Genomic DNA, 24,047 nt, shown 5'->3' on the forward strand with positions numbered 1-24,047 from the left:
ATGTGAACTAAATCTAAATGTGTGCACGTGTGCAGGCTTCAAAGTGTTTTCCTTAAATCTGCCTGATCCCAGCTGCTGGGCCTGCATGCAGAGCGGTGGACGCGCCTTCTGTGTGCAGCTCGGTGTGAAAATCCAACACTTGGACGCTCTAAATCTACTCATATGACTCATCATTGAAGAAAGCAGCTTCTCTGAATCGATTTCCCTGCTTCCTTTTCTCTCAGTCAACACCGCTGGCCAGCAGCACCAGCTCATGCACCGAGGGCGATTCCTCCACAATCAATACCAAGCTGCTGTTTCACCTGAATAAGCGCTCTAAAAAAGCCGTTCATCCACTGCGCCTCGTCTAAAAACATGGCGGCTGAATAATAAAACTAAGGTGGCGTCATGACGTGTTGAAAAAAATATATAGACATTTAATTACGGCCAGAGGACGGCTTTTAAATTGAGGATCTGGTTGTCATCAGGGGGTTTAAAGCAGCGATCAGGATGATAATGATCGATCTATTGGATTTTTTTTTTTACATTTTTAAAAGTCTTTTTAGCCTCATTTAGCTCATACGATGCAGTGTATTGCTCCAGTGATAATCTATTCGAGTGTTTATTTTTTCTCTTTTTAAGCCCTGATTATTGGAGCATTGAGCACTTCAGTCGTGTTTGTCTTAGTTGCCTGTGCTGGTTGTAAATCCAGCTTCAGATATTTTTCTCCTCATGGCAGTTACATTTCCACAAAGTCAGCAGAAGCCCTTCCTTTATCATCAGTTTCTCCTTCCAAGAGGCCGAACCCGAAACGCTTCCTCACATTATTTCTCACATGGGTTGGTGTGATGATCGACCGTTCAGCTTGGCTCGGTGGCTTTTTCCACTTTGTGGCAGCGACGAGAGGAAGAACGGAAAAGTTTGAGTGAATGCGACATCAGACAGTCCTGAATCTGAACAAATCATCGCAGATCAAATATCACATTTTCTCCACCAGCTTGGATTTGGAAGAAAGAGTCCTGGTTTGTGAGCGAGCTGGAGGAATTTGGACCCATTCCCTTTTGATTTTAGCGTGTTTTTCCAGCACAAACTGTGGCCGCTGCGTGATCCTTGAATTTAAAAATCTTTTTCCTAAAAACTACAGTGAAGTTCAGATTTTGCAGTTTCTACATTTTCCTGTTGGACCAAACTGAAATGTGACCCCTGAAACCGAATCACAACGTTTCATCCACGGACGCATTCGGTGGGTTTTCCCCTCTTTAAAATATGAATCTGTGATGCTGAGGAAGAGGAGTAGGTGTCTGGAAACTCTGGCCGGATGAGTGCAGAATAAAAAGCTGGGGTAAGAAGCGGATGACGAGCTGCAAACACAATCTCCTGCAGGATGGAGCTGTCAGCTAACCTCACGACACTGCAGCTGATTTAAATGCAGCCGGTTGTTCGGAGCTCCATGAAACAGATGTTTCGCCGCCCACTCAGACGGTAAAAATGATTGTGTACGATTACGTCGCAGGAACACTGTCAGTCTGCACAACAACGACGAGAGAGAACACAGAGACAAAACTCACAAGCCGGGATTGCATTACAATACTGCATCGACAATGAGACTTTATTCACAAGTTGTTTACACCCATAGAACAAAATATCTTCTGTTTTTTGTTTTTTTGGTTTATGTACAGTGTTAATGCAACAGACCAGCCATCTATTGATCGTTGATGGAGTGTGTGAAAGAGAGAACAGCACTGCAGAAAATGACCTACTGAGCATCCTCGCTGCATGAAAAAATACCCATTCTAACCAGTTTAGCTCGGACTCAGGTTAAAAACGGCCGCCAGTCAGATCATTTAAGCTCTTTCAATGCGCTTTCACTGATTCCCGCATTTCCAGAACATACATGACGGCGTCTTTGTGAAGGCAGAGAAATCAGGACGTCAGTCGACATCAAACGAGCTGTTATGAGGAGCATTTCTTGCAGCACGTTTCAATTTTGTGATGAAAAATGGAGTTGATTCCAACGGCATGACACCAGCTTGCTGCAGTGTTACATCATACTGATTCTGCACCACCTTTCAGCTGACTTCAACCACGATCCGCACCGTTTACAGATGATAATCCTTGGCTTTTGCACTTAAGGTCCTTGGAGCTTCTCGTGCAACACACAGTCAGAATAAAGCGAAGAGTTGAACCGACGTTTGCTTGTTTGCGTGAAGAGTTTTGCTCGGATCGTCTCGAGGCCACAGGAAAGTACAGCACGCTAACTTGCTGAATAAATAGCCATGCACTAGTAGCATCGTGTATGCAAGTCATATTACTGGTGATTCAAATAAGACTAAAGAAAGTAAACTAGAATCTGATTGGCAGAATGTGTCAGCCAATTGAAAGTAGTGAAATTAAGTTGGTTTCCCAAAGTCATCTTTAGACGAAGGGTGCGTTCACATCAGGCGTGTCAGCAGCGTTCTGCTCAGTCGAATCTGAATTTAAGCTCTTTCCTCTTGAACGTAACCCCAGTCAACAAGAATTTACCACAAAACCTGAGGGATTACAAGCAGTATTAGTTCTCTCAGCCCACAAACACAGTGGTTTATGGGTAAAAACATCATGACTTCTGCTTACAAGCCCACGGAGGCCTTTAATTATGCAGCGTGAATAATCCGAGAACAAACTGCACCAACGGACACAGACTGTTCATCACATCTTAAAGCACCATACTGGTGTTTTTCCACTTAAACACAAAGCAAGGATGCTTTAAATTACTGCTGACTGGTTTCCATTCATTTCCATCCAAAAAGAGACTCAACTACCAGAAACTTTGTACATATCAGTTGAATAGAAGTTCAGTTATTTTTGGATTCACAATAATCAGTCTGCTAATAAGCCTTCGTCCTAAACAGAAATGAATGGAAGCCAATGGCTGCCTGGAATACAGGGAAAATACCGTGTGTACTGCAAAACACAGGAGTGTTTAAAGTACAGCAGTCTGTACTGAATGGGATAAAACATGCTCCTTTCATTTACGACCAGTTAGTCTGAAGACGCTTTTGGGAAAACCAGCCGACGAACTAGTTTTAATGCAACACAGGTTCAGCTACTGTACATGAACACATCATCCATTAATGCTACATAGAAGAACTGCTATTCAGAAGCAAGACTATCCTCTTTAACATCGAAGCACTAGTCAGAAGCGCTTTGCTTTACAATGGGCTCATTCCAGCGTTCAGCAGCTCAGATTAATTAACGATTAATCATTTAAAGCACGCGGGATCGCCGCTGTTCAACGGATTCAAAGACGCTCACAAACTTTTGGGCAGAAGGTAACTTCCTGCCCGAGATTACTGAAGAGCTTGTTCTTGAGTGTTTATCAGAGGGATGTTCATTAAGCAGCAGCACAGCAAACTTTTAATCCACAGGTTAATCCGCTGGAATAAGGCCACTGTAAAATGAAGCGCTGCACGCTAGCCTCGTTTCCAGGTGGCTGGACACGTTAACCAGACCATCTACTGTGTTTCTATTAAGGCAGACATGAGTGTAACTTCACTGACAAGCCACGATGTTGGTTGTCCACAAGAGATAACGATTCAGGTCGGAGAAACACAATATTGCTTCTACAAGGATAATGAAAATTACACGTTGAAAAAAAAATATTCATGTTATTTCACCTCACATCCAGGGCTCATTTGTTTTTCTTAAAATAAGCGGGAAACTGCAGATATTTAATGGAATTCACACAAAAACAGCAACCTCGTTGTTTATCGCTTATTATTAAGAAAAATAATCCACAATGTCTCATTTTTTCCTGACTGGAGGACGCTGAGGAGTCACGCTGTGACACTCCAGCGTCCTGCATGGAAACTCATCTGAAAGCATGGCACTAAAAGTCAGACACAACCACGACTTTGTGATACGGACGTGATGCTCAACATCGCACGCACACTCAAAACAAGGGCCGGTCACGGGCGTCGTTCAGGAAAACGGCAAACAGCCATCATTTGGGGTTTTAAAATCGAATCCAGGGCTGCTATTGGTTAGCTCATTTTTTTAAAAGCGGAATATTCAGTTTACAGTGAAATAAAACCGAAAAGCAGTTGTGGTGATCAGGAAGCTGCTTCACAGGAGCTTTAACGTCCACCATGACGCCCAACCGACGCCCATGAGGTCGGCCCTCGCCTACAAACAGAAACTATGATAATTATACTCTAAACAGAACATAAAGAAACATTTTCATCAATCTAACAAAACGTGTTTAAATGTCACTTTGGAAAACAGGCTGCATGGATCATTACAATAGAAGGAGGTCTATCTATGTACAGGAGGGGTTCAACGGTTTCCTGGCATGAATTTACTGAGACGGAGGGAGAGGAGGACATGAGAAGGAGCGAAACGAGGGGGAGATGAGCGGAAAGAAGAGGAGACGAGAGGAAAAAGACGACAGAATGATGAGAGGAGGAGGAGAAGCGAAAGGAGGACAGGACAGCGAACAACAGGAAGTAAAATGAGCAAAGGAAGCAAAGGTATGACAGGGTGGGAGACGAGAGAGGAGGACAGGAGAGGAGGCAAGAAAGACAAAAAGACAGAGGGAAGGATGATGAGGGGATGTGGGAGGTCGATCAGAAGGAGGCGCTCCTTCCTACTGTGGAAGAGCTTTCAGAATGGCGTTCACCTCCTCCGCAACGGCCGTCAACGCGAACTCAAACTGGTCCTGCAGAGAGACAAAGAGAGGAGGAAGGAAGTTAAAAGCAGTGAAAAACACGAAGCAGCCAAACTCTGGAAAGCACAGCAGATGAGTCACAAGCTTGATTTCACGCTACCAAGGAGCCCTTTGGCAAGACGATGAACCCGATGCTCCTGCAAACGCAGCTCTGGCTGCTCCGCAAAGTGCTTCACAATCCTGCTTTTGCTCCCGACGCTTCTGCAGTTTCAGTTCGAGCTCTAGTGTCAGCTCACCGAAGCCCAGCCGAGAGACGCTAAAAAAATCTTACGTCACACAGCACACGCCTGACCTTCAACATCTGAGTCCAGAACCATTGACCTGCTGCTGGAACCGCCTCCGATCTTCTGCCTTTGGAACCTGGCTGAAGGGATTTGCTCCCATTCAACCACAAGAGCATCAGTGAAGTCCAGCTGGTGATCAGGTCCAGCTCAAAGGCGATTTCAGGGTCATCCTGAAGGTGCTGGACGAGCTCGCTTTGTTTATGTGGACAAACTGTCGCCTCAAAGTTGGAAATATTATATTTGAAGTATAACCGTCAGCTGCAGCGTTAAGATTTCCCTTCATTGGAGACTTGAAGGGGTCAAACCCAAACCTGAAAGCATGTGACGTTTCATGAACAGCGGTGCCAAAGAGCAGATGTGTTAGCCCTGGGTTTTGTCTCTCAGGCCACACACAGGCCTTGCTCTCTGATTGGTGGTGTGTGGTGGTGACATTTCTCTGATTTATGTTGGATAAACAGAAGCTCATTGTCCAAAACTCTCATCAGTTAAGGCTCAAAAACTTCCCTCCACACCACACGGTGGAGCAGCAATACTATGTGAGCTAGGTTAACCGTGCTAATACGACTAGCATTGCTAAAGCTAATACACAAAAACGTTCTAGGTAAAAGTCTAAAATGTATCTTCCACGTGTGCGAGTGTGTGGACAGAGTAATAATTCTGTGATTTACATGTGTTACAGCGTTAACTGTGAAATGAAAAATGGGTTTTCTTACATTAGCAGTAATGAGGCTCTGCCTGCAGAGGTGGCAGCGGGTTGGTTTCAGCGTCAGAACCGTTAAACCCTGAATGTGTTTTTATAGTGTTCTCCTAAAGAAATGCCAGAATAAAGTGAATAAAATCACACAAACACAGCACGTTCTACCATTAAAGGGATTGTTTTAGTCGGATTTCTGTGTGAAAACGTCCTTGTGGTAAACTTGGCTCACAGAAACCACTTCATTTTGAAGGATTTAGTCATGTTTAGAAGACCTACACGTGCTTAACCTTGAGTTTATTGTATCATTACGGGAAGCGGAAGATTAATGGCCCAAACAACATCTCCCCTCATAAAAATCAGAAAGGACATCCGAGTGCTGAGGCTGGGACTGCTGACCACGAGGGGAATCAATGTGCGAGGAGCGCCGTGACAGCCACTTGCTCAGGATACATGGTTTAATAAAGCCTGGATCGATACGGCCGATGTTTCACACACATCCCGGCTTTTCTTTCTAATTATGTCCACAGATCAGCCGGTAATTGAAGTTTCCAAAGCCGCCCGGCAGCCTCCCGCGTACAGTGTGGCGAGGGATGACTCCGCTTGTTTCAGGTGAAGCTCTGAGGTCTCTGAGTTGTGCAGCAGCGTGATGTACAGTACGTACAGTCTGTGGTTCGTGCTGAGGAATATTATACCAAGAAGTGACTTTAAATCTTTAAAATTTGTGTGTTTAAACCTCCATGGAGCTCTATTTCCACTCAAAAACTTTCAAGGTTTTCATTCAGTTCATGAAACCAAAGCAGCCGCAGGATCCTCTGATACCCTGGAAGCAGGTTTTAGCTCAGATTATCACCACCCATTTGAATTCTGTACATATTCCTCTGTGATCTGAGCGGACCCCGCCGTAATACCTGTCCAATTACTTCTCAGGAATCGATTGATCTCGCCCGATGACTGAGTCCCAAAAAACCGCAAGTCTCACAACGGGGAACAAAGATTACCAACCAACCTGAAACTTTCAGATAAAATGAAGTTTAATGGAGGTGTGAGTGACTGTCAGAGAGGCTGTACAGTGGAGTGAAGGTCACAGGTTTGATCCCCGCGACTGTCAATGACTAAATATCAGATGAGACATTTGTAATGACCTTCCTGACAGCACAGGAGCGTCTTCAGCACAGACAGAGACCTGTCACGTCTGCGCATAGAGCTTGAGGTGGGAGTCCATTAGCTTAGCTTAGCATAAACACTGGAAGCAAAGGCAAACTGCTAGCCTGCCTCTACCCACACGTCTAAAGTTTCATTAATTCACGTGTTAGATCTCGTTTGTTTAATCACAAAATGGGTTATGTTTTTGCAGTGTATCATCGACGGCCACATCAGAAGTTTTCGAGCAGACAGATTCAGGCGTGTGTGTGTGTGTGTGTGTGTGTGTGTGTGTGTGTGTGTGTGTGTGTGTGTGTGTGTGTGTGTGTGTGTGTGTGTGTGTGTGTGTTACCTTGGTCTGAACCATTCCCGGCCTCTGGTCCCGCAGGTGCTCCAGAGTCGCTGCAATATCAATCTCCTTGGCACCTGTCACACACACACACACACGCGCACAGATAAAAACACACACGTGAGAAACGGTGTTGGATTGTGTTCAAAGTGCCGCCGAGATAATCCAGCTAACATCTGTCAATCTGCTGTTTCATAGCGCCTCCCTTCAGAACAGCAAAAGGCGATTACATTCATCCTCTTTGCACAAACACACAGCGGCGAGGCGGCGGCGTGGGGGTGAAAAACGATGAAGAGGAAAAAGAAAGAGTTGGAGAGGACTTTGTGAGGGAAATCACAGGCACGCACGTTCGCGGCCTTTTCTAAAAGAAACTGAGCCGAACTTAAAGCCCCTCGCCGGCCTTTGATAGCCGCCCTGTAGCCTTTGAGCTCATGAAGGTTGCCCACCAGAGCTCTGTCAGCCCCTGCCAACTTCTGACATGCCTGTGTGTGCGTGTGTGTGTGTGTGTGTGCGTGTGTGTGTGTGCGAGTGCCCCTTTCAGCGTGCCAGACTGGCGAGACGCCCCACAGCTGACGACAGCGTGGCTGCCGGCGGTCGGCTGAATGACCTGTGGCCGAGCGCGGGTCAGATCACCACACATGGTGATAAATGACGAGCAGACTATGATCCTTTCAGAGGCAAACACAGGCCAATTTATTGATCACTGCCACAATCTGTCCTAGTTTAGACAAGTTTTAATAAGCAGATATCTAACTACATCTAAGTGATGCTCTTGTTTTTAAGTCTGGAGCTCAGACTTCAGGTCGTGTTGAGCTTCACTGCAGCCAAGTTCTCCAGATCTCTGGCTAATAATCAATATTACAGATTTTGTGATATCACTTTATGTGTGAATGCAAATATCTTACATGGTTTTATGGAGAGTCCAATGCAAACGTTTGCATTTGGCCTCTGCAGGGTAAACAAGCCTCTTTAATGCCAGTATAACATATTTATGCTGTACTTGTGTTTTTATCCATACTTAGTGCTTATAAAGACACATTTTCGGTGAGATTTACTGCTGAAAATGTACCAGCATCAAGACTAATTTCACCTCTTACACTGACTCACAGATGAAAGGGTTTTTGTGCATTGCTTTTTGTAAAAACTGCATTTCACTCGAACTCCAGGAAGGTAAGAAAACACACTGAAAGCCCGAAACACTGATGCTAATGTGAACTATTCCTGAATTACAAAGAGAGTGTTCAGGTTTGTGCCTCTGAATGTCCTCACATGAAGAAATAAAGCTGCTTTAAAAGGATGTTTTTGTCAGAATGATGTATCACATCATTTTTCACATATATTAATGTGACTGTCCTTTAGTGAGCAGCATTTCTGTCTAAGACAAATATCTCCTGGCAGGCAAATAAAGTTTATCCTGCATCTAAAAGTCACATCGAGCTCACGATGACCTCACGCCACCTCAGAATGTCATAGGAGGATAACTGATGGCTGCAGGTAGCAAACCGTTAGCCGAAAGAAGGAGCAGGGACAAGAAGGAGGAGGACGACGTCTCGAAGGAGCAGAGGAGCGGTGGAAGGCTGGGGGGTTGGGGGGTGGGGGGGCGACAATTAAACTCGCAGAGAACAAGAGAAAGAAGAAAAAACATGTAATTTGTTTTCCGTCCACCCGTTCCTCTCCTCTTCCTCCTCCTCCTCTTCCTCCTCCTCCTCCTCCTCCTCCTCCTCCTCCTCCTCCTCTGTCCACATTCTGAGGAAATAAAAAGCGCCAGAATTCTGTTCAGTTTCTTCTTGTTGTGACACATAATAACACTTCTTTTTCTTGCCTGCATGAAGAGGGAAATGAATGGTGGGAGAACTGCTCATTCACACCATTTTCTTATTCCGTTTCACAGGTTTTCTGAGCTTTTTTTCCTCTTTTTACGACACAATAGACCCCCTTCTAGTCAGGAAAGCTGCAACACACTACTCGCTGCTTTGGTTTTCCTTTTTCAGGGGGGAGGACTTAACAAGCTGAGGGCTATTGTGCAGGTTCTGATAAACCGCAAAATGGAAGGTATTAAAAAAAAAAATCGCCTTATTCGAGCTTTCCCTCTTTGCAAGCGTCTCCCTTGAAGGAGCTGGTGGAGGCAGGAAAAAAGGAGGAGTGGTGTAAAAACCCAGCCTCATTTTCAACTTCCCTCCTCCGCCAGACCCTCGCTTCGAGGTGGAGGTCGCGGGGAAGGACTAAGGAGGATGGAGGGGGGTGCAGAAGAGGAGGAGGAGGAGGAGGAGAGAAAGATAAAAAAAAAAAAAAAAAGAAAGACAGGACCCTTGAGGAGGCCGCAAAAGACCCCCGAAAGCCGAAGCTGAGGGCCCGGCTCACCAGCTGGACCTGGGAAAAAGAAGTGAAAAGAAACGGAGGGATGCTGAAAAGCTCTCCGGCACTCGATGGGTTTCACTCGATTCTTAAGATGAAGAGAAGGGTGGCGGGTGGAGGAGGTGGAGGTGGTGAGCGTGTGAGTGGGAGGGTGACATTAGAGCGAGGAGGGAAATGAGGGAGCCTTTTGGGAGAGAAGACGGGAAAACAAAACGTGAGAACCACAGCAATACCTCCTCAACCCTGCAACGCCGCCATAATACTCCCAATTTACAATTCATTCCTTGGGAGAAAAAGAGTGGGAATGGAGAGAGGAGGAGGAGGAGGAGGAGGAGGAGGGGGAGGGGGGAGGGAGGGTGAGGAAAACTGGAGTGATTTTGTGTCTGAGAGGGAGGAAGAGGAGGAGGAGGAGGTGGGACGTGTCTTTGATCAGGATGGGGGAAGCCTGCAAACCTGGGGGCCTCTAGCTTCTCAGGACAGACAAAAACCTCCAAAATAAGGGGGGCGGAGAGCTGAGGGAGGAGGGAGAACTGCAGCTACTGACGGAGGTGTAATTCTACATCACGTAAACGACATGAAGTCAGGCTTGTCTGCTGCTTCTGACGAATGAAATGAAACTGAAAACAGCTGTTAAACGTCGTCTGTGGCTCTGGAGGAGCTTCGTCTGATGCCGTCTTGTCAACTTTGCCAAAAGTCTTTGTTATATCTGCTTTTATATTGGTGGATATTGTTTTTGATTCACACTGTATCAGGTCAAGCTGAAGGTAACTTTTACTGCTTTTCTATTGGACAGTTTTGGCAAATCATCATTTCTGCAGATGATCGTCGGTTTTATATGTCAGATTCTTTCTGAAAGTTCAGAAATAAAGAGAGAGAAAGCAGCTATGAAACGACTAAAGCTCCAAACAAAGCTGTTTCCCAACACCTCGGACGCATCCCGGCCTCATCAAATATTCTCTTTATTCATATCTCAGTATAAACTGTGCTTTTTTTAATCAGCCTTGTTCACAAAGTCGAGCTCCCAAACATTAAAATCATCTGGTTGTTAATAGACATGAAGCCAAAGATGAAACTCTTGAACTCTTCACACAGAGTGAAGCTTTAAAAATCCATCAGAACAGCAGCAGCGACACCTTAATGACACCCGGGGATGAACACACGGGGCCGTTAACTAGCTCCAAAACAAGTTTCCCTGCAATAGAATTAAATTTAAATTAAACTAGACATCAGAAAGTTGGCAAAGATGAAATGAAGCTGTTACCTTGTTTTAATTCTGTCATCGTTTTCTGTTAATGATCCTTTTTTAATGCTTTTTGAACGGCAAAATCAGTGCTGAGCAAATGTAGGATACATGGCAGAGATGAAAGGGATCAGAGGACACTCCCACCCAGCCCCGCCCGTCCGCCCCGGCCCCTGGGTGCTGAGGGGGGGCCCCGGTGCCCCCGATCACAGTGTGACAGCCCGGGGAGAGGCCCCCGATGCCCGACTGACCCTTTGATCTGGAATTAAAGACCCAGGAGCTCGTTCTGCTACAGCAGCAGCACCGCCGTGGGACGCTTCTCTCACACACACACACACACACACACACACACACACACACACACACACACACACACACACACACACACACACGACATGCAGACACACACACACAGTTCATATAGATTTGGAAATAAGGAGAAAACCAGCAGATCGTCGTTTCCACTCTGTGTGATGAAGGTGACGTCACCACCGCCACAAATCGACTCAGAAAAAGCCCAGCGCTGAGGTCGTTCTTCAGGCGGCGAGACACACACGCACACACACACACACACACACACACACACACACACACACACACACACACACACACACACACACACACACACACACACATACAGCAGCACTGAGGGAGGGTTATCTATAAGTGTAAGTCCAAAATGAACTTCAGGAAATGACACTTAATTTAAAGCCATGTCACGACCTGCCATGGCCCTGTGAAATACCCCCCCCCCCCCCCCCCCCCCGGCATAATGACTGCACTGTTTATTATATCGTGCTCTAATTACAGTAATTATCATGCACTCAGAATGTGCTTAAAACGCGCTGGCTGTGTCCTAATGACACTTCAAAGTGTCCACGGTCAACTCTTTCTGTCCTCCGCCTTTCCTTCCTTCGTCTCTCCGCTCCTCATCGCTCTGTGGACGTCACGTCTTCTGTTTTAGGTTTTAATGGTTCAAATGTGTTTTATTGGTGCGACAGGGGAGAAAAAAAGCTGCAGTTTGGCGCCAAAGCAGCGAAGCGTCATCTGAGATAAAGAAAGAGATCTGAATGTCCAGTAATTAAGCAAGAACTGATGAACACGAGTGTTTTAAAAAACGCTTTGTTTCCTCTGACTCAGGGTCGGCGCTTAATAGAAAATATTATTTTCAACTCCTCATCACTGTGATGATCAACTAAATATCATTATTTCTGATGCAATTATCCAATTCTATAAAAACACATGCCCCACATGGGATACGAGGAAGAGTAGAGGAGGCAAAAGAACACACCCACCTTTAGCCATCTTGTTGAGGACCATGTCGATCAGGACGTAGGTCCCACTTCTTCCTGCGCCATCACTGCACGGGGGGGCGAGAGACCAAGACACAGAATTGGGATGGGGGGAAAGAGAGAGGGGGTTAAATGAAATGCTTTGTTTGACAACGCCACATCATTCCTGATGACTGATGAAGTATTTCTCAGATTATTACTTGTCACCAGTTTCATTAACGCTCATATCTTTCCTTTCAGGGTCATAAAGAAATTTTCTTACATTGTTATTATGAAAAATGACATAAAAAGAGTAAAGACTGCAATAAAAAAGGAGCACGTGGCGTGAAGCCCTGCATAGCATCCACTGAATCTGCACCCATCAGGTTTTTACTGCTCTTAAACTGTTTCATCTGCCTGAAAAACGTGACTTTAAAGCTCATTTTCATTTTTCAGGAAGTATTTACGACAGCGGAGCACGAAACAGAAGAGAAGCAAACACGACAGGATTGGTCAAATCAGAGGTGTTTTCATGTTGTTTCTGCAGCTCATGAACCAGCCCTCATTTGTCTTAGATCCATCATGACCTTTGACCTTATTTCCCTCAGATAACAGCACAAACGTCAAAGTCACCGACACGAAAACACTCTGATCCCGGCGGCCTCGCATCCCGTTTCGGCTCCGCCTGTTTCCTGATCAGCAAACGCTTCCCGTTCTGCTGCCGCGCTCCTCCATCATGCTGACGCTTACAAGTTTCGCCTGGCAGCTGCTTATTTTCATCCGGACGAGGACAAATAGACGTCCTCTCCGTGGCTGCTCATGCAAATTCAGCTAAGATTGTAAACAAGCGAAAATGATTAAATTGGAAATGGTAACGGGCATTTCGAAAAACTCTGCAGCTTTTCCGGCAAGTCAGCAAGTCCCACCGCCGCTGCTGCGAGGCTGCACAGTGAAGTTCTATCATCAGAGCAACTCACGCCCACGGATTTACCCCAACAACACAACTTATTCCATGTCCCGCACCGCGTCCCTGTTATTGCTTTTTGTTTCTCTGCAGCGGAGACAGATGCAACCTGACACCGGTGTTAAGCAGGTGAGCAGTCAGAGAGATTTAATATGTCGAGGTTTATGAGTCCTCTAATGCTATTTCAAGGGGATAAACAACTTCAAAGGCGTATAATTATGGAGCAGAAAGGCTGAAGCCGGTTTTATTTTGGTCAGGAATTAAAAAGCATCAGAATATAAACCTGCTTAACGGCACGGCGACGCGGCGGCGTGCGCTCGACGCGGGCGGGAACGCGTCTTCTTCTGTTCTGAAAGAGCGACGACGCGAAGAATCAGGCTGCGTAATGTGTGTGGAGGGAATATTCTGAAACCTGGATTTATTTCAAGGTTTCCCCCCACCGCTCTATTTCATGGGCCGATGTGTAATCCAGCAAACTCAAGTCTGTGCGTGTGTGTGCACGTGTGCGTGTGTGTGTGCTGGCGTGCGTCGATACTTCCCGAATTTTTCATTTTCACTGGGTCCTTGGTTATTTTCTGCAAGCCCACAAATACACACACACACACACACACACACACACACACACACACACACACACAGATAGTGTGGTGGTACTGCTCAATTACCGCCACCGGGTGTGTTGGAATATACAGCTGTGTGTGTGCGTGCGTGTGTGTGAGTGTGTGCGTGTGTGTGACAACGTGCCTTCTACACAGATATGAGTATCACTCTTATCTCACATAGTTTGTGTGTGTGTGTGTGTGTGTGTGTGTGTGTGTGTGTGTGTGTGTGTGTCTCGTGTAGGTTATTACGGCGTGATTAGATCTGTCGTATCGCTGCACCTTGCCAGGATCATTACAAGGCGATCAAAGATATGTGATGTGTGTGTGTGCGTGCGTGTGTGTGTGTCAGCAGAAGCCTGAGGGCTGTGAGTAAACACGTCAAGATGTCTGCTGCCTTCTCTCGCTCTGTGTAAGATGAGAGATGGAAGGAAAGGGGAGGAGGAGGAGCAGACGAGATAGAAAAGATCCAGAAAAAAGAAGAAATGCTCTGAGAATAAAGAGAGACGTCGTCTGGCTGCTGTGTGATCTCTGTGTGTCTACACACATGCGGCTGAGAAATGTCCAGCTGGCTTTGACTCGTGTGACTCGCCTCAGCGTGAGAGTGTGTGATCTCACCCTAAGACGTGATTGGCTGGTCGGGTTAAGGAACGAGCTCTGATTGGTCTGGATCTGCTGCTCGAGCCCTGCTATGAAAAGACGCACGATGAAAGCGTCCAAAGACAGCAGAGCTGATTGGACCTCCACTCGAGCGTCATCTGGAATGTGGTGACTGGACTCAGCTCCCATCGCAGCCTCGCCCGCGCCGCAGTGCGTGGCGTGTAAGATGTTTACCTTTGCTAGCCATATAGTTGCACTACATAACTGGAAATTAAGCCTGCATTTGGTACTTTTGTCACAATTTGTTAACAAACTCGATCCAAACAAAGAGCTCTGATTTAACGAACTGAAGCATTAACATTGGATTTAATTTAGATGTTTACACCAGCGATGGTGAAGCCGCAGGTTTAATACAGCTAACAGGAGACAGAGATGACTTTGGTACCAATTCACCACATATTGGATGAATGGGGATGGCTGAGATCTTGCAGCTAAATTCAGACACAGAAGATGTTTGTTGGCGTTAGCATATCTTAGGATCGCTCGTGCTCCACTAGCGTTAACGCTAAAAGAAGTGGATTCATCTCCTCAGTGTCAATTGTGGAGAAGACAGGTGGATGCAAGCTGGAAATATTTCATCTTGAGAGAAGAATTCATGCTAATCCTGAAGCTGCGTGACTCAGGTTGATGAATGTACTGCACACAGGTAACAAGAGAGGAATGAGAGGGCCGACAGAGAGACTGAGGAGCTCCTGGTGAGGGTGCGCTGCTAGCTAGCGGCTGTACAGGTTGTCGACTGGCTGCACACAAATTCTGCCCCGACTGCCACGATCACTCTTTCTGCAGCAGCTTGTATACACAAGTGTGTGTGATGGTTGTATTACAGTAACCAGGTGACACGCCACCACCTGGAGGTTTTACTGCATGTCTAAACATCATATTTACTTGCAGAGTCATGGAGGGAACTGGGGAGCGACAGGGTGATGATGCAGCCGCTGTGGCCGCCGCTCCATAAAAGACAGGTTTCACACTGCGGTGCCGTCTGGCAATTTAGCCCAGAAATGTACAGTTTCATCATCCTGGAAGAGCCATTACAGCATATTAAATAATAGATCACTTAGCGGAGGACGAGCAGACAGATATAACGGCTCTCTGTTATGGATTTTTTTTTTTATATTTCTCTAATCCAATCATCGCAGGGTGTTCCCACCAAAAAAGCATTTTTTCTGTTAAATGCAGATTTAATTATGTCTCGCTGGTCTGAGTTATTTCGTCAGGTGGTGGGTTCATGCAGATGTGGTATCACACTCATACACAAACACAACAGCTGCACCCTGACCCCCCCCCCCCCCACTGCAAACTGTGAAGCGCCTCCAATTAAGAGTTACCCTCCTCCATGGACGTCCGTCACGTTAAATCAAAGCTTTTTGGTTAATCCCTCTTCTTGACTAGTGACACCAGAGCTCGTGAGGAGTGAAACAGCAGCGTGGACAGAATAACAGAAACCGCCAAGGACCTGGCCGGGTGCGGCGAGCAAACAATGGAGGGTCTGTTCATCCGCTTGTTTGCTCATTAACAGCGTTCAAAAGCATCTCAATGAGAACAAACTACACTTTACAACCCCGCATGAAGGTGTAACAGAAAGAGAAAAGACCGCTTCAGTTTTTATTGTACTTGCCTGCAGTGGACTATGATAGGACACGAGCGTCCCCGGTAGCACTTGTTAACTTTCCTGTAAAAAACAGAGCAGAAAAACAAGCTCAGTGTTAACATCACAGCTTCAGCACACACACACACACACACACACACACACACACACACACACACACACACACACACACAGTGAGCACATCTGGGCTTTAAAGACACGAAGCACAAAGGAAAAATGGACAGAAATGGAGGAATTCTCATTAAGTCGGTCATTGTTGCAACACTTCGACACAAAACTATGTCTGAGCTTGTGATCTTTACATGATTTAGTGTCAACATGAGATCCAGTTTGGCCCACATCACTTACCAGACACAGTAAAGCTGTTTCTTGGCGCTACTTCAACTAAGAATCATTTCTGGAATAGGAACCATAAAAACGCTGCTCTCAGCAACGTCTCGAGTGGGACGACACGCGTCCGAGTTACTTTCAGCGCAGCGTGCATCACGTTAAAGGTGCAGCACGTCACTGACAGCATGACTGTCATCCCGACCAGATTAACTAAAGCAACTGAGCAGACGATCATTACAGCGATGCTCATTGGATAAAGTCTGAATGAAGTTTGAGTTGTTCCTGGTGAGCATCGTTCTCTAAAACAGACAGCGGCTGAACACTTGCAGCTAAATTCAGACCCACAGCAGGATTCACACTTCTTCGGTTTTATGATCAAGAACGCACGTGTTGAAAGTCATTAGTTTTCCTTCTGACACTCAAACACCCACAGTCCCCTGAAACAAGCTTCAGCTTCAGCTTCTGGAGAAGGAGAGCACCTTCCTCCTGTCTGGGGCTGTGAAGCCACAGCAGAATCGCTCCCAGCGGCTCAAAACTGTGTATGAAAATGCCTCGAGTAGCAATATTTAAGAACTATACGGGACATTTACTGCACCGATGGAAACAACTTGCTTCCAGCGTGAAGAAAACAGCTTTTCTGACTGGATTTTTTAAACTCTTGTTATTGACACGTCTTGAAACTGCCATCCCATTGCTGCTTATAGACACAGAAACATACTTATGGTTGCCGCTGTCATAAACGCGTCAAAAAGTTGAGCGCCGTGCTGAAAATGGCACATCCTCTTTTGAAAAAAACGTGGCAAAAGTTCACACCTTGTTCATCAAAATGCAGCTGCCAGCGAATCACAAACACAGCTTCCGTCTGAGCAGGAAGCAGAGAGCCGCGAGTTTGATCCCGGCTGGAGATCATCTCTGATTCCATTTCATGGTGATAACTCTAAATAACAATATTCAACAGGAACATGTTACATTATGGGATGGCGTGTGTGTGTGTGTGTATGTGTGTGTGCGTCGTCCATAATGCATCACAAGCTTCAGACCTGCAGAGTCGATGCTTCACTTCTCTCCGGAGTAGCTGGAAGGATTTATACTGAGTGAGTTTCATGACCTCTGGGTGCTTGAAACCTCCTGAAGTCCACATTGTAAACAACTTCTCCACATTTCCACTTTAAATGTTTTGAAACTTCTCAGACTTTCTTTCACTGAAACTCCGGAAACGAGAACATTTCTCACCTCTGCTCGGGCGGTTTTAAGGACTAAATGCTGATTTGACAAATCTTCCAGTGGTGGGTTTTGAAAGGGTTTCCGCGCAGAACAGGAAGCGCGTCACAAAAACCGAAGCCGGGAAGTCTTTCCACCTAAGAAGCCCCGCTCGTTTCCATCCTCCGCCACGCCAAAACTGAAAAGTCAGACCTCGCTGCAGACAATTAAAAGTGATGTTACCATGGAAACAGCCGGCAGAGAATCACCGACAGGCGGGGTTGGGGTGGGGGTGTACGGAGGGGAGTGGGATTCAAAGGAAACGCCCCGTAAGAGAGATTCGGGCTTGACGTGAGGAAATCGAGAGTCAGTGACAAAAGAGAGGAAGTGATGGAGACAGAGACGCAGACTACGTCCACACCAGAGAGGCTCATTGCATCTGAAGACAAGTGAACGGCCCAAACCTGACGGCCGCTTCCTCTGTGTGCAACATGCAAGCTGCATTCTGCAACGTGAGATCAGTTTGTCCCCCGATGACGTGGACGTCCTTCACTGTGATGATGCATTCACAGGTGAGACGCCTGTGGGACTGGAAAATGTGTCTGCAACACGCTGTCGACATTTACAATCACGTAAAGAGCGCTCGCAAATGTGCCTCTGAGCCCCATTATCACCTACGCCGCTTCGTGCAGCTAAGCTCATTTGCATATATTTAAGTACAAAACGGCGATTTGGCTGCAGCTCGTAAATGCTCTGTTTACCTTTCATGCACACACTGACCGTCATTTGATGACTGGAGCGCACAGACATGCGGCGTGGTCAAGGTAGCGTCTGTGTGCCAATTAAATGACAGAATGTGTCCTGTCTATGTAGTCTAACTCTACAGGAACTGTCTAGAAAGAAGTTTTGCATGAGCTTAACGCATCTGTATGGTATGACCTGCAATGCTGATATTTAAAATGAGTGATTGTGAGAAGGTTAGAGGTCCGAGAAAGTTGCTTTCTTCAACTTATTGCCATCCTGTTTCCCTTGTGCACGCTGCAATGCGCCATAAGAAAAAGCATTTCTGCAGGTGCCACAAACACCCAAAACCGGGAGAAGAATGTGCCTTTTCTTGGTGTGGATGCATTCCCAAGTCAAGAGAGACAGAAAGAGAGACAGACAGACGGACATAGGAGAGGAAGAGACAGACAGAGGGCGGGAGAGAGGAAGACAAAAGCGACCGAGAGAGGAAGGGAGGCGTGGCGAGAGAGGGCGGAGGAGCTGGGAGGAGATCGGGGGCAGTCAAGCAAACCATGAGCAAGCAAAAAGGCAGGAGGTCACCTCAGGTCACCGGGCACAGCGAGGAGGGAGAAAGAGGAGTGAGAAGAAGGAGGGGGACAAGGAGGGGGAAGAAAAGGAGGGGAGGGAGGGGAGGGTCCGTGAGGCCCCTTTGGTTGCAGAGTCACAGTCTCCAATGATCACTTTTGTGACTATGCAACTGGGCTTATATTACTAGCTGCAACATCACAAAAATGACACTGGCAACCGCTAGTTAGCTGGTAAAACGGGGGGAAGAAGGACAGAGAGGATTCGTAAGCAATGCTTCGGCTCAGTCGGTCAGTTGTGAGTGAGGTTAAAAAAAAAAACCATGCCGCCACGAGTATAAAATGAGGAGAGGTCAGCCGGCATCCTCAAAAGACCGAGGCGTGACAAAAAAAGGAAGCACAGAAAAAAAGAGGGGACAGGTTGTTATTGTGAAAGGACCATATCCCCGGTAATAAAAGTGAAAAATATCTCCCTTTGCGCTGTCTTCATTGTGTTCTGACCCCACCACCCTGTGAGTAAAGGCAATATTTCCTAACTGATGGTGGGTGGTGACGCCCACCAGACCTTTTTATAATAGCTGTGACCACAAACTCTTCACTCTTCATATCTCACCTAATTGATGTGCGCCAGCAGCGCGGCGACACCGGGCCAATATATAAAACTGAGTTGGGGTCTATCGCTGGAGAAAATCCACAGTGAATCAGAGAAAAGGGGCTGGGGCGGCTCCCGTCTAATAGGCAATACAGTATATCAGTTTAGAAGAGGTCGAAGGGGGAAAGGAGGGGAGCGGCTATAAAGGCGCCGGAGATAAAGGATCACTCCAGCAGAGTTCCCTCAACACATCCTGAATTACGCCGTTATCGACTGGAAAATGCTGGATGTTTGAGGGTATAGAGATATTTCTCCATCCCCATCTCAGGGTCACGAGTCAAAGCTGCCGCAGAAGCGAGAGGTTTGAAGTTATTACGCTGTGAGCGAGCCACAAAAGCCATTCAAAGCCTCTGCGGTTTAGCGGGAGGGGGGACAAAAAAACTCCACGACCCTCAATTTCTATTTGCTGTGAAGAAAAACAGAAATGAACCGAAACCACAACAGCCTTCGTACGTTCTACGACGCGGCCTTGCAAGCCTTTCAAATGCAGCACCTTCAGAAAGCCAAAAAAGCTGAAAAGCATCCCACCCTTGACTGCTCGGGAGGCTGCGGTGCATTTCAGGACTTGTTTTCAGGTTGGAATTTACACTTCTGATGGCCACTTTCCTGCCTTTTCAGGCTGTGACTTAATACTTTTTCAACAACCAGCAGAGAACTTGCAAGGACTTCCTGCTAGATGAGGAGTGAACACACAGAAGAGGAGCCACAGGACGAGCACCTGAACAGCTGCTGGGCTCCTGAACGTGACACCGTTCATCAGGAGAAGCAGATATAAGATCAGCGAGACTTCTAGCTTGTGTAAGATGTGTTGTACGTGCAAAACATTTCCTCACTTTGGATAAGAAAGTCCATATTCAGCTGCTATCATACAGTTCTTTCTTATGTCTATCTACAAATGCACTTCTTTAGAAACACGGGCTGGTTTTGTTCAGCCAAAGCAAACACAGAGTGAGGTAACCAGCTCTTTTGGAAAATGACTTTTTTTTTTTTTTAAACTTCTTCAGTTCTGCTTTGGAAATGAAGCCTGTTATCAAAGTGTATTTTTCCCCAAAGGCCTCTTTCAAAAAGACTTTCAAAAGTTTCTTTGAGGCCTTCTAAAACCTCAGTGCCTTCAGTATCGACATTAAAAGCAGGCTTTAGTACTTTATGTACTGCGCTTGAAAAGAAACTCTCAGTAAAACGCTAAAAAGTCTTTATTACCTGGTCGATAGAGAAAAACATGTTGAAAACTCTGCGTGGGTATTAGAGGAGCATCTACCCAGTCACGCACACTCGCCCACCGTGCAGAGCCTCCGTTAAACAGCTGGTGGCGGCTTTGTTTGTGCATTATAAGAATGCAACAGGCAGGAAGCGGGTGGTCGGGATGGTTTCTTGGCTATCTGCTGCCTTAACAGGAGAGAAATCCTCTCATCTAAGACCTGTCACTGATTTTAAGTGTCTGCATCAAAGACAGGAAGTTTAGCTTCAGATTTGTTAGCGGGTCTCTTTAAAGCGCGTCCCTACCTGCGGAAGTCGAGCAGTGTCCGGCTGGTCTCCGGGACGTTCTGGTTGAGCCAGGTCAGGAAGTGGAACTGGGTGACGGTCCGCGTCTCGTTGGTCTGCATGTTCTTTAGGTAGAAGCTACGAACCAGGAAATCGTCGCACCAGATGTGTTCAGACACCAGGTTCACCTGCGGGGGACACACGAGCGTGAAGTGAACACATACGAGACGAGAAAATCACCGTACAGCCAACAATGGCCACCAGGTCTTAATGCTCGCCCCGTTTCTTATTAAGTAAAACTGTAAGGGAAACCTGAAGCCTGCAAAACGTGACCAATCACTTCACTTCATACATGAGTCAAAGGTTTTACTCAGCTCTGCTCGTGAGTCATTTTACCTCGTAGATGTGATACAGGTTGGATCCCTCGTCGGGCCAGTAGTGGTAGCACTGCTTCACCCCGCTCTCGACAAGAGGTGTCAGCATAACAATGACCACGCAGCCGTTCTCCCAAACCATCTGCAACCAAAACACACGTTCAGACTCATCACAGCGGCAGCTAAACGCCACGACACAGGACCAGCGTCACCATCAGTGACTAGAATCTATGACAGAGCAACCTGCAGCATCCTCGATGTGTCTTCAAAAGAGTTTTCCAGAAGTACAGCTGATCTATTTTTTACTTATATTACTTAATGTTCTTTCAAAAGTTTCTTCAAATGTCAAGCACTCAGCCGTTTCTTAAGAGTAGGAGTCACGTTCCTGAAGTTGCGGCGAGCTCGATTTGGAACGAGATCTCATCCGAAGCTGTCAACACTTCACCGAATCTGCTAACAGGAGGGCTGACACGTGTCCTCACTCGCCCACTCGCTTGGATATCGGTCCATAATTAGTTTGAGTTTTATTCTATCTATCGCTTTGGAAGGGTCGATGTGTCTGTTTTTGGGGGTGGGGTGAAAATGAGATTTGAAACCAAACACTTGAAGACGTGTTTACTGCGTTTCAAACTTTGCTAAGAAACTACGAGGAAGTCAAGCGTGGTGGCATGAAAAGTAATTGCTGTCGAGGCGGTTCCCTCCCCCAGCTGGGTCATTTCACAGCGAGTCCCGGCACGCGGTCGTATTTTTCCTGCTGGCAGTCATATTCTCACAGCCGGAGGGTGGGCTGGCTCTGGAGATCCATTCCACTCTGATCAGAGGTAACAGTCAGCCGTTAATGGAAGCCATAAAACAATACCGCTCCCCCATCATCCTGTTAGATAATCGAGATGGCCGCACCTGCCGCTCAGGCAGGAGCGCTGCCACACCTTGCTGGATGATTTAACCAACGTTAATTGCGGCGGGTTTTGAATTACTGGGCCTCCTCGCACCCTCCTCTCAGCCCCCACTGCTTCCCTGATTGGCCTTGCGGATCTAAAGATGTGACGGTGCACTTTTTTGAGAAACGGTGTTAATTTGCTTTAGCTGACGGGGTGAGAACTCCGGGTCGGGGAGGACGACTTCCCTCTTTTAAAACTTGTTTGGTTTGTTAAAATGCAAATCTGATCTGAACTCTTATCTCTGCTGGAAAAAGTGAACTGCACACCGGGCTCTTTTCTAGAACCGAGCTGCTTAACATCACACAGATGCATGTGATGAACTCCTGGAAGCTGGACATCGTGGAGCGTGTGGCCTCAGTACCTGCTCGAGGGCACCTCAGTGGAGTCCTGATGGAGTCCGTGTGGTGTGATGTGATGAGTGTGGTGTAATAACCCTGACAAGCTCCTGATTAAAGAGCCTGAAAAGAACTGGAGAAAGCCTGAGTACAGAGGCCTGTAAAGCACAGAGAGGCCACTTAATGAACCTGAGATGAAGGACTAGACGGACACTGAAGGTCTACCGGCAGACTTCAGGTCAAGAGGACCTAGTCTGAAACAAAGTGGAGAATCTAAGAAGCAAACCTTTGCATCGTCTCCGCTGAGCATGTGTTTCGAGGTGGTTTCTAACTGTCTGTTAAAAACGGTTGGACGGCTCTTTGAGAATGAAGAGATGATTCACGCTCACAACCACCAACGCCTTCCTGAAAGAGGAGTCCGGTGCTGGAGAGCGATTAGTGGTGAGAGGAGGAGGAAAGTGGTGGTGTAATGGGGTTAAAGTCCATTCCTTCATCCCCCCCGGGGAGACCTCCACACCCCACCACCACTTCTCCTCCACCGTAACAGCACAACATTTTAACTTCATTAAAAGGTATGCACACACATCTTTTAGCACCTCCCACTCAACTTGGAGATTTCGAAACATCTACTTGATTCAATTTATCCTTCATACAGGATATATTCGCTCTCTTAGCACTTCAGCAACAAAGTAATGAAACAATTTTGTGGTGAAAAAGCAGAAAAATCAAAGGACGCCCTTGAGTTTTCTGTAACCGCAGCTCAATTTCATCGGCTTTCTCTGCAGCCGAAATGGACGCAAATCTGCATTGTATCACAACCAGTGCGGCCACAATTAGCAATGAAGGATCAATCAGCGGAGAAAACCACAAAAATATCAAATCTGACTGGGATTCAGTGAGAAAACAAAATCATTTGTGACACGACTTTCATTAACTGCAGAGCAACTTTGTTAATTGAAAGACGATGTTTGCGTTCTGTGCTCTTCATGTTTCAGCATTGCTCTGCAAATTTTCCCCTCTGGTCGTCAAAAACAGAAGAGAAAATATGAAAACTTCCATTTTAAATGAGCATTAGCAGCATTAGCATTAGCAGCAGCAGCTGAGCAGTGACTCAGATTGAGCCTCAGATTTCTCTCCCTCCAGCCTGAAAGGCAACCGACACTACTGGGAATGCAGCAGGGACACAGCTTGTTTGACAAGGGGACCTTTCCTTACACCGCTAACACACACACACACACACACACACACACACACACACACACTCCCCGCTGCTCCCCTCGACACACACACATATAAGCCACGACTGGCCAGAATAACTTATCGATCGTCCGGTTTCAGATTCAAACCAAATCCAACATTTGGGACAGTGGGAGAAGTGTTTGCTGTCCCCTGCATGAACAATGTGTCCTATGGTAGACTGGTGTGTGTGCGTGCATGTGTGTGTGTGTGTGTGTGTGTGTGTGGTGGCAGAGGCCTTGCTGGGCAGTGAGCACGATGGTGAAGGAGAGATTAATAACGACATCCACAGAACAAGCTGGTCTCCCGTGTGGCTCGCTGCACTAATAAAAATCGGC

At 46.6% G+C, this 24,047-nt stretch overlaps 1 protein-coding gene across 2 annotated transcripts in view; it reads right to left on the reverse strand.

The window, feature by feature from the left end:
* Positions 1 to 1,556: 1,556 nt before the first annotated feature.
* LOC139338435 (receptor-type tyrosine-protein phosphatase N2-like) overlaps positions 1,557 to 24,047 on the reverse strand; it is a 174,030-nt gene continuing 151,539 nt past the window's right edge. For both annotated transcript variants that reach the window (XM_070973425.1, XM_070973426.1), the window contains exons 18-23: positions 21,220 to 21,339; positions 20,845 to 21,011; positions 15,862 to 15,915; positions 12,045 to 12,109; positions 7,158 to 7,231; positions 1,557 to 4,675 (exon numbers count right to left, since the gene is read on the reverse strand). In XM_070973425.1, coding sequence (XP_070829526.1) covers positions 4,604 to 4,675; positions 7,158 to 7,231; positions 12,045 to 12,109; positions 15,862 to 15,915; positions 20,845 to 21,011; positions 21,220 to 21,339 — 552 coding nt within the window. In that variant the 3' untranslated portion in view covers positions 1,557 to 4,603. The remainder of the gene's footprint in view (positions 4,676 to 7,157; positions 7,232 to 12,044; positions 12,110 to 15,861; positions 15,916 to 20,844; positions 21,012 to 21,219; positions 21,340 to 24,047) is intronic.

Source organism: Chaetodon trifascialis, chromosome 11, assembly GCF_039877785.1.
Source record: "Chaetodon trifascialis isolate fChaTrf1 chromosome 11, fChaTrf1.hap1, whole genome shotgun sequence".
Classification (NCBI taxonomy): domain Eukaryota; kingdom Metazoa; phylum Chordata; class Actinopteri; order Chaetodontiformes; family Chaetodontidae; genus Chaetodon; species Chaetodon trifascialis.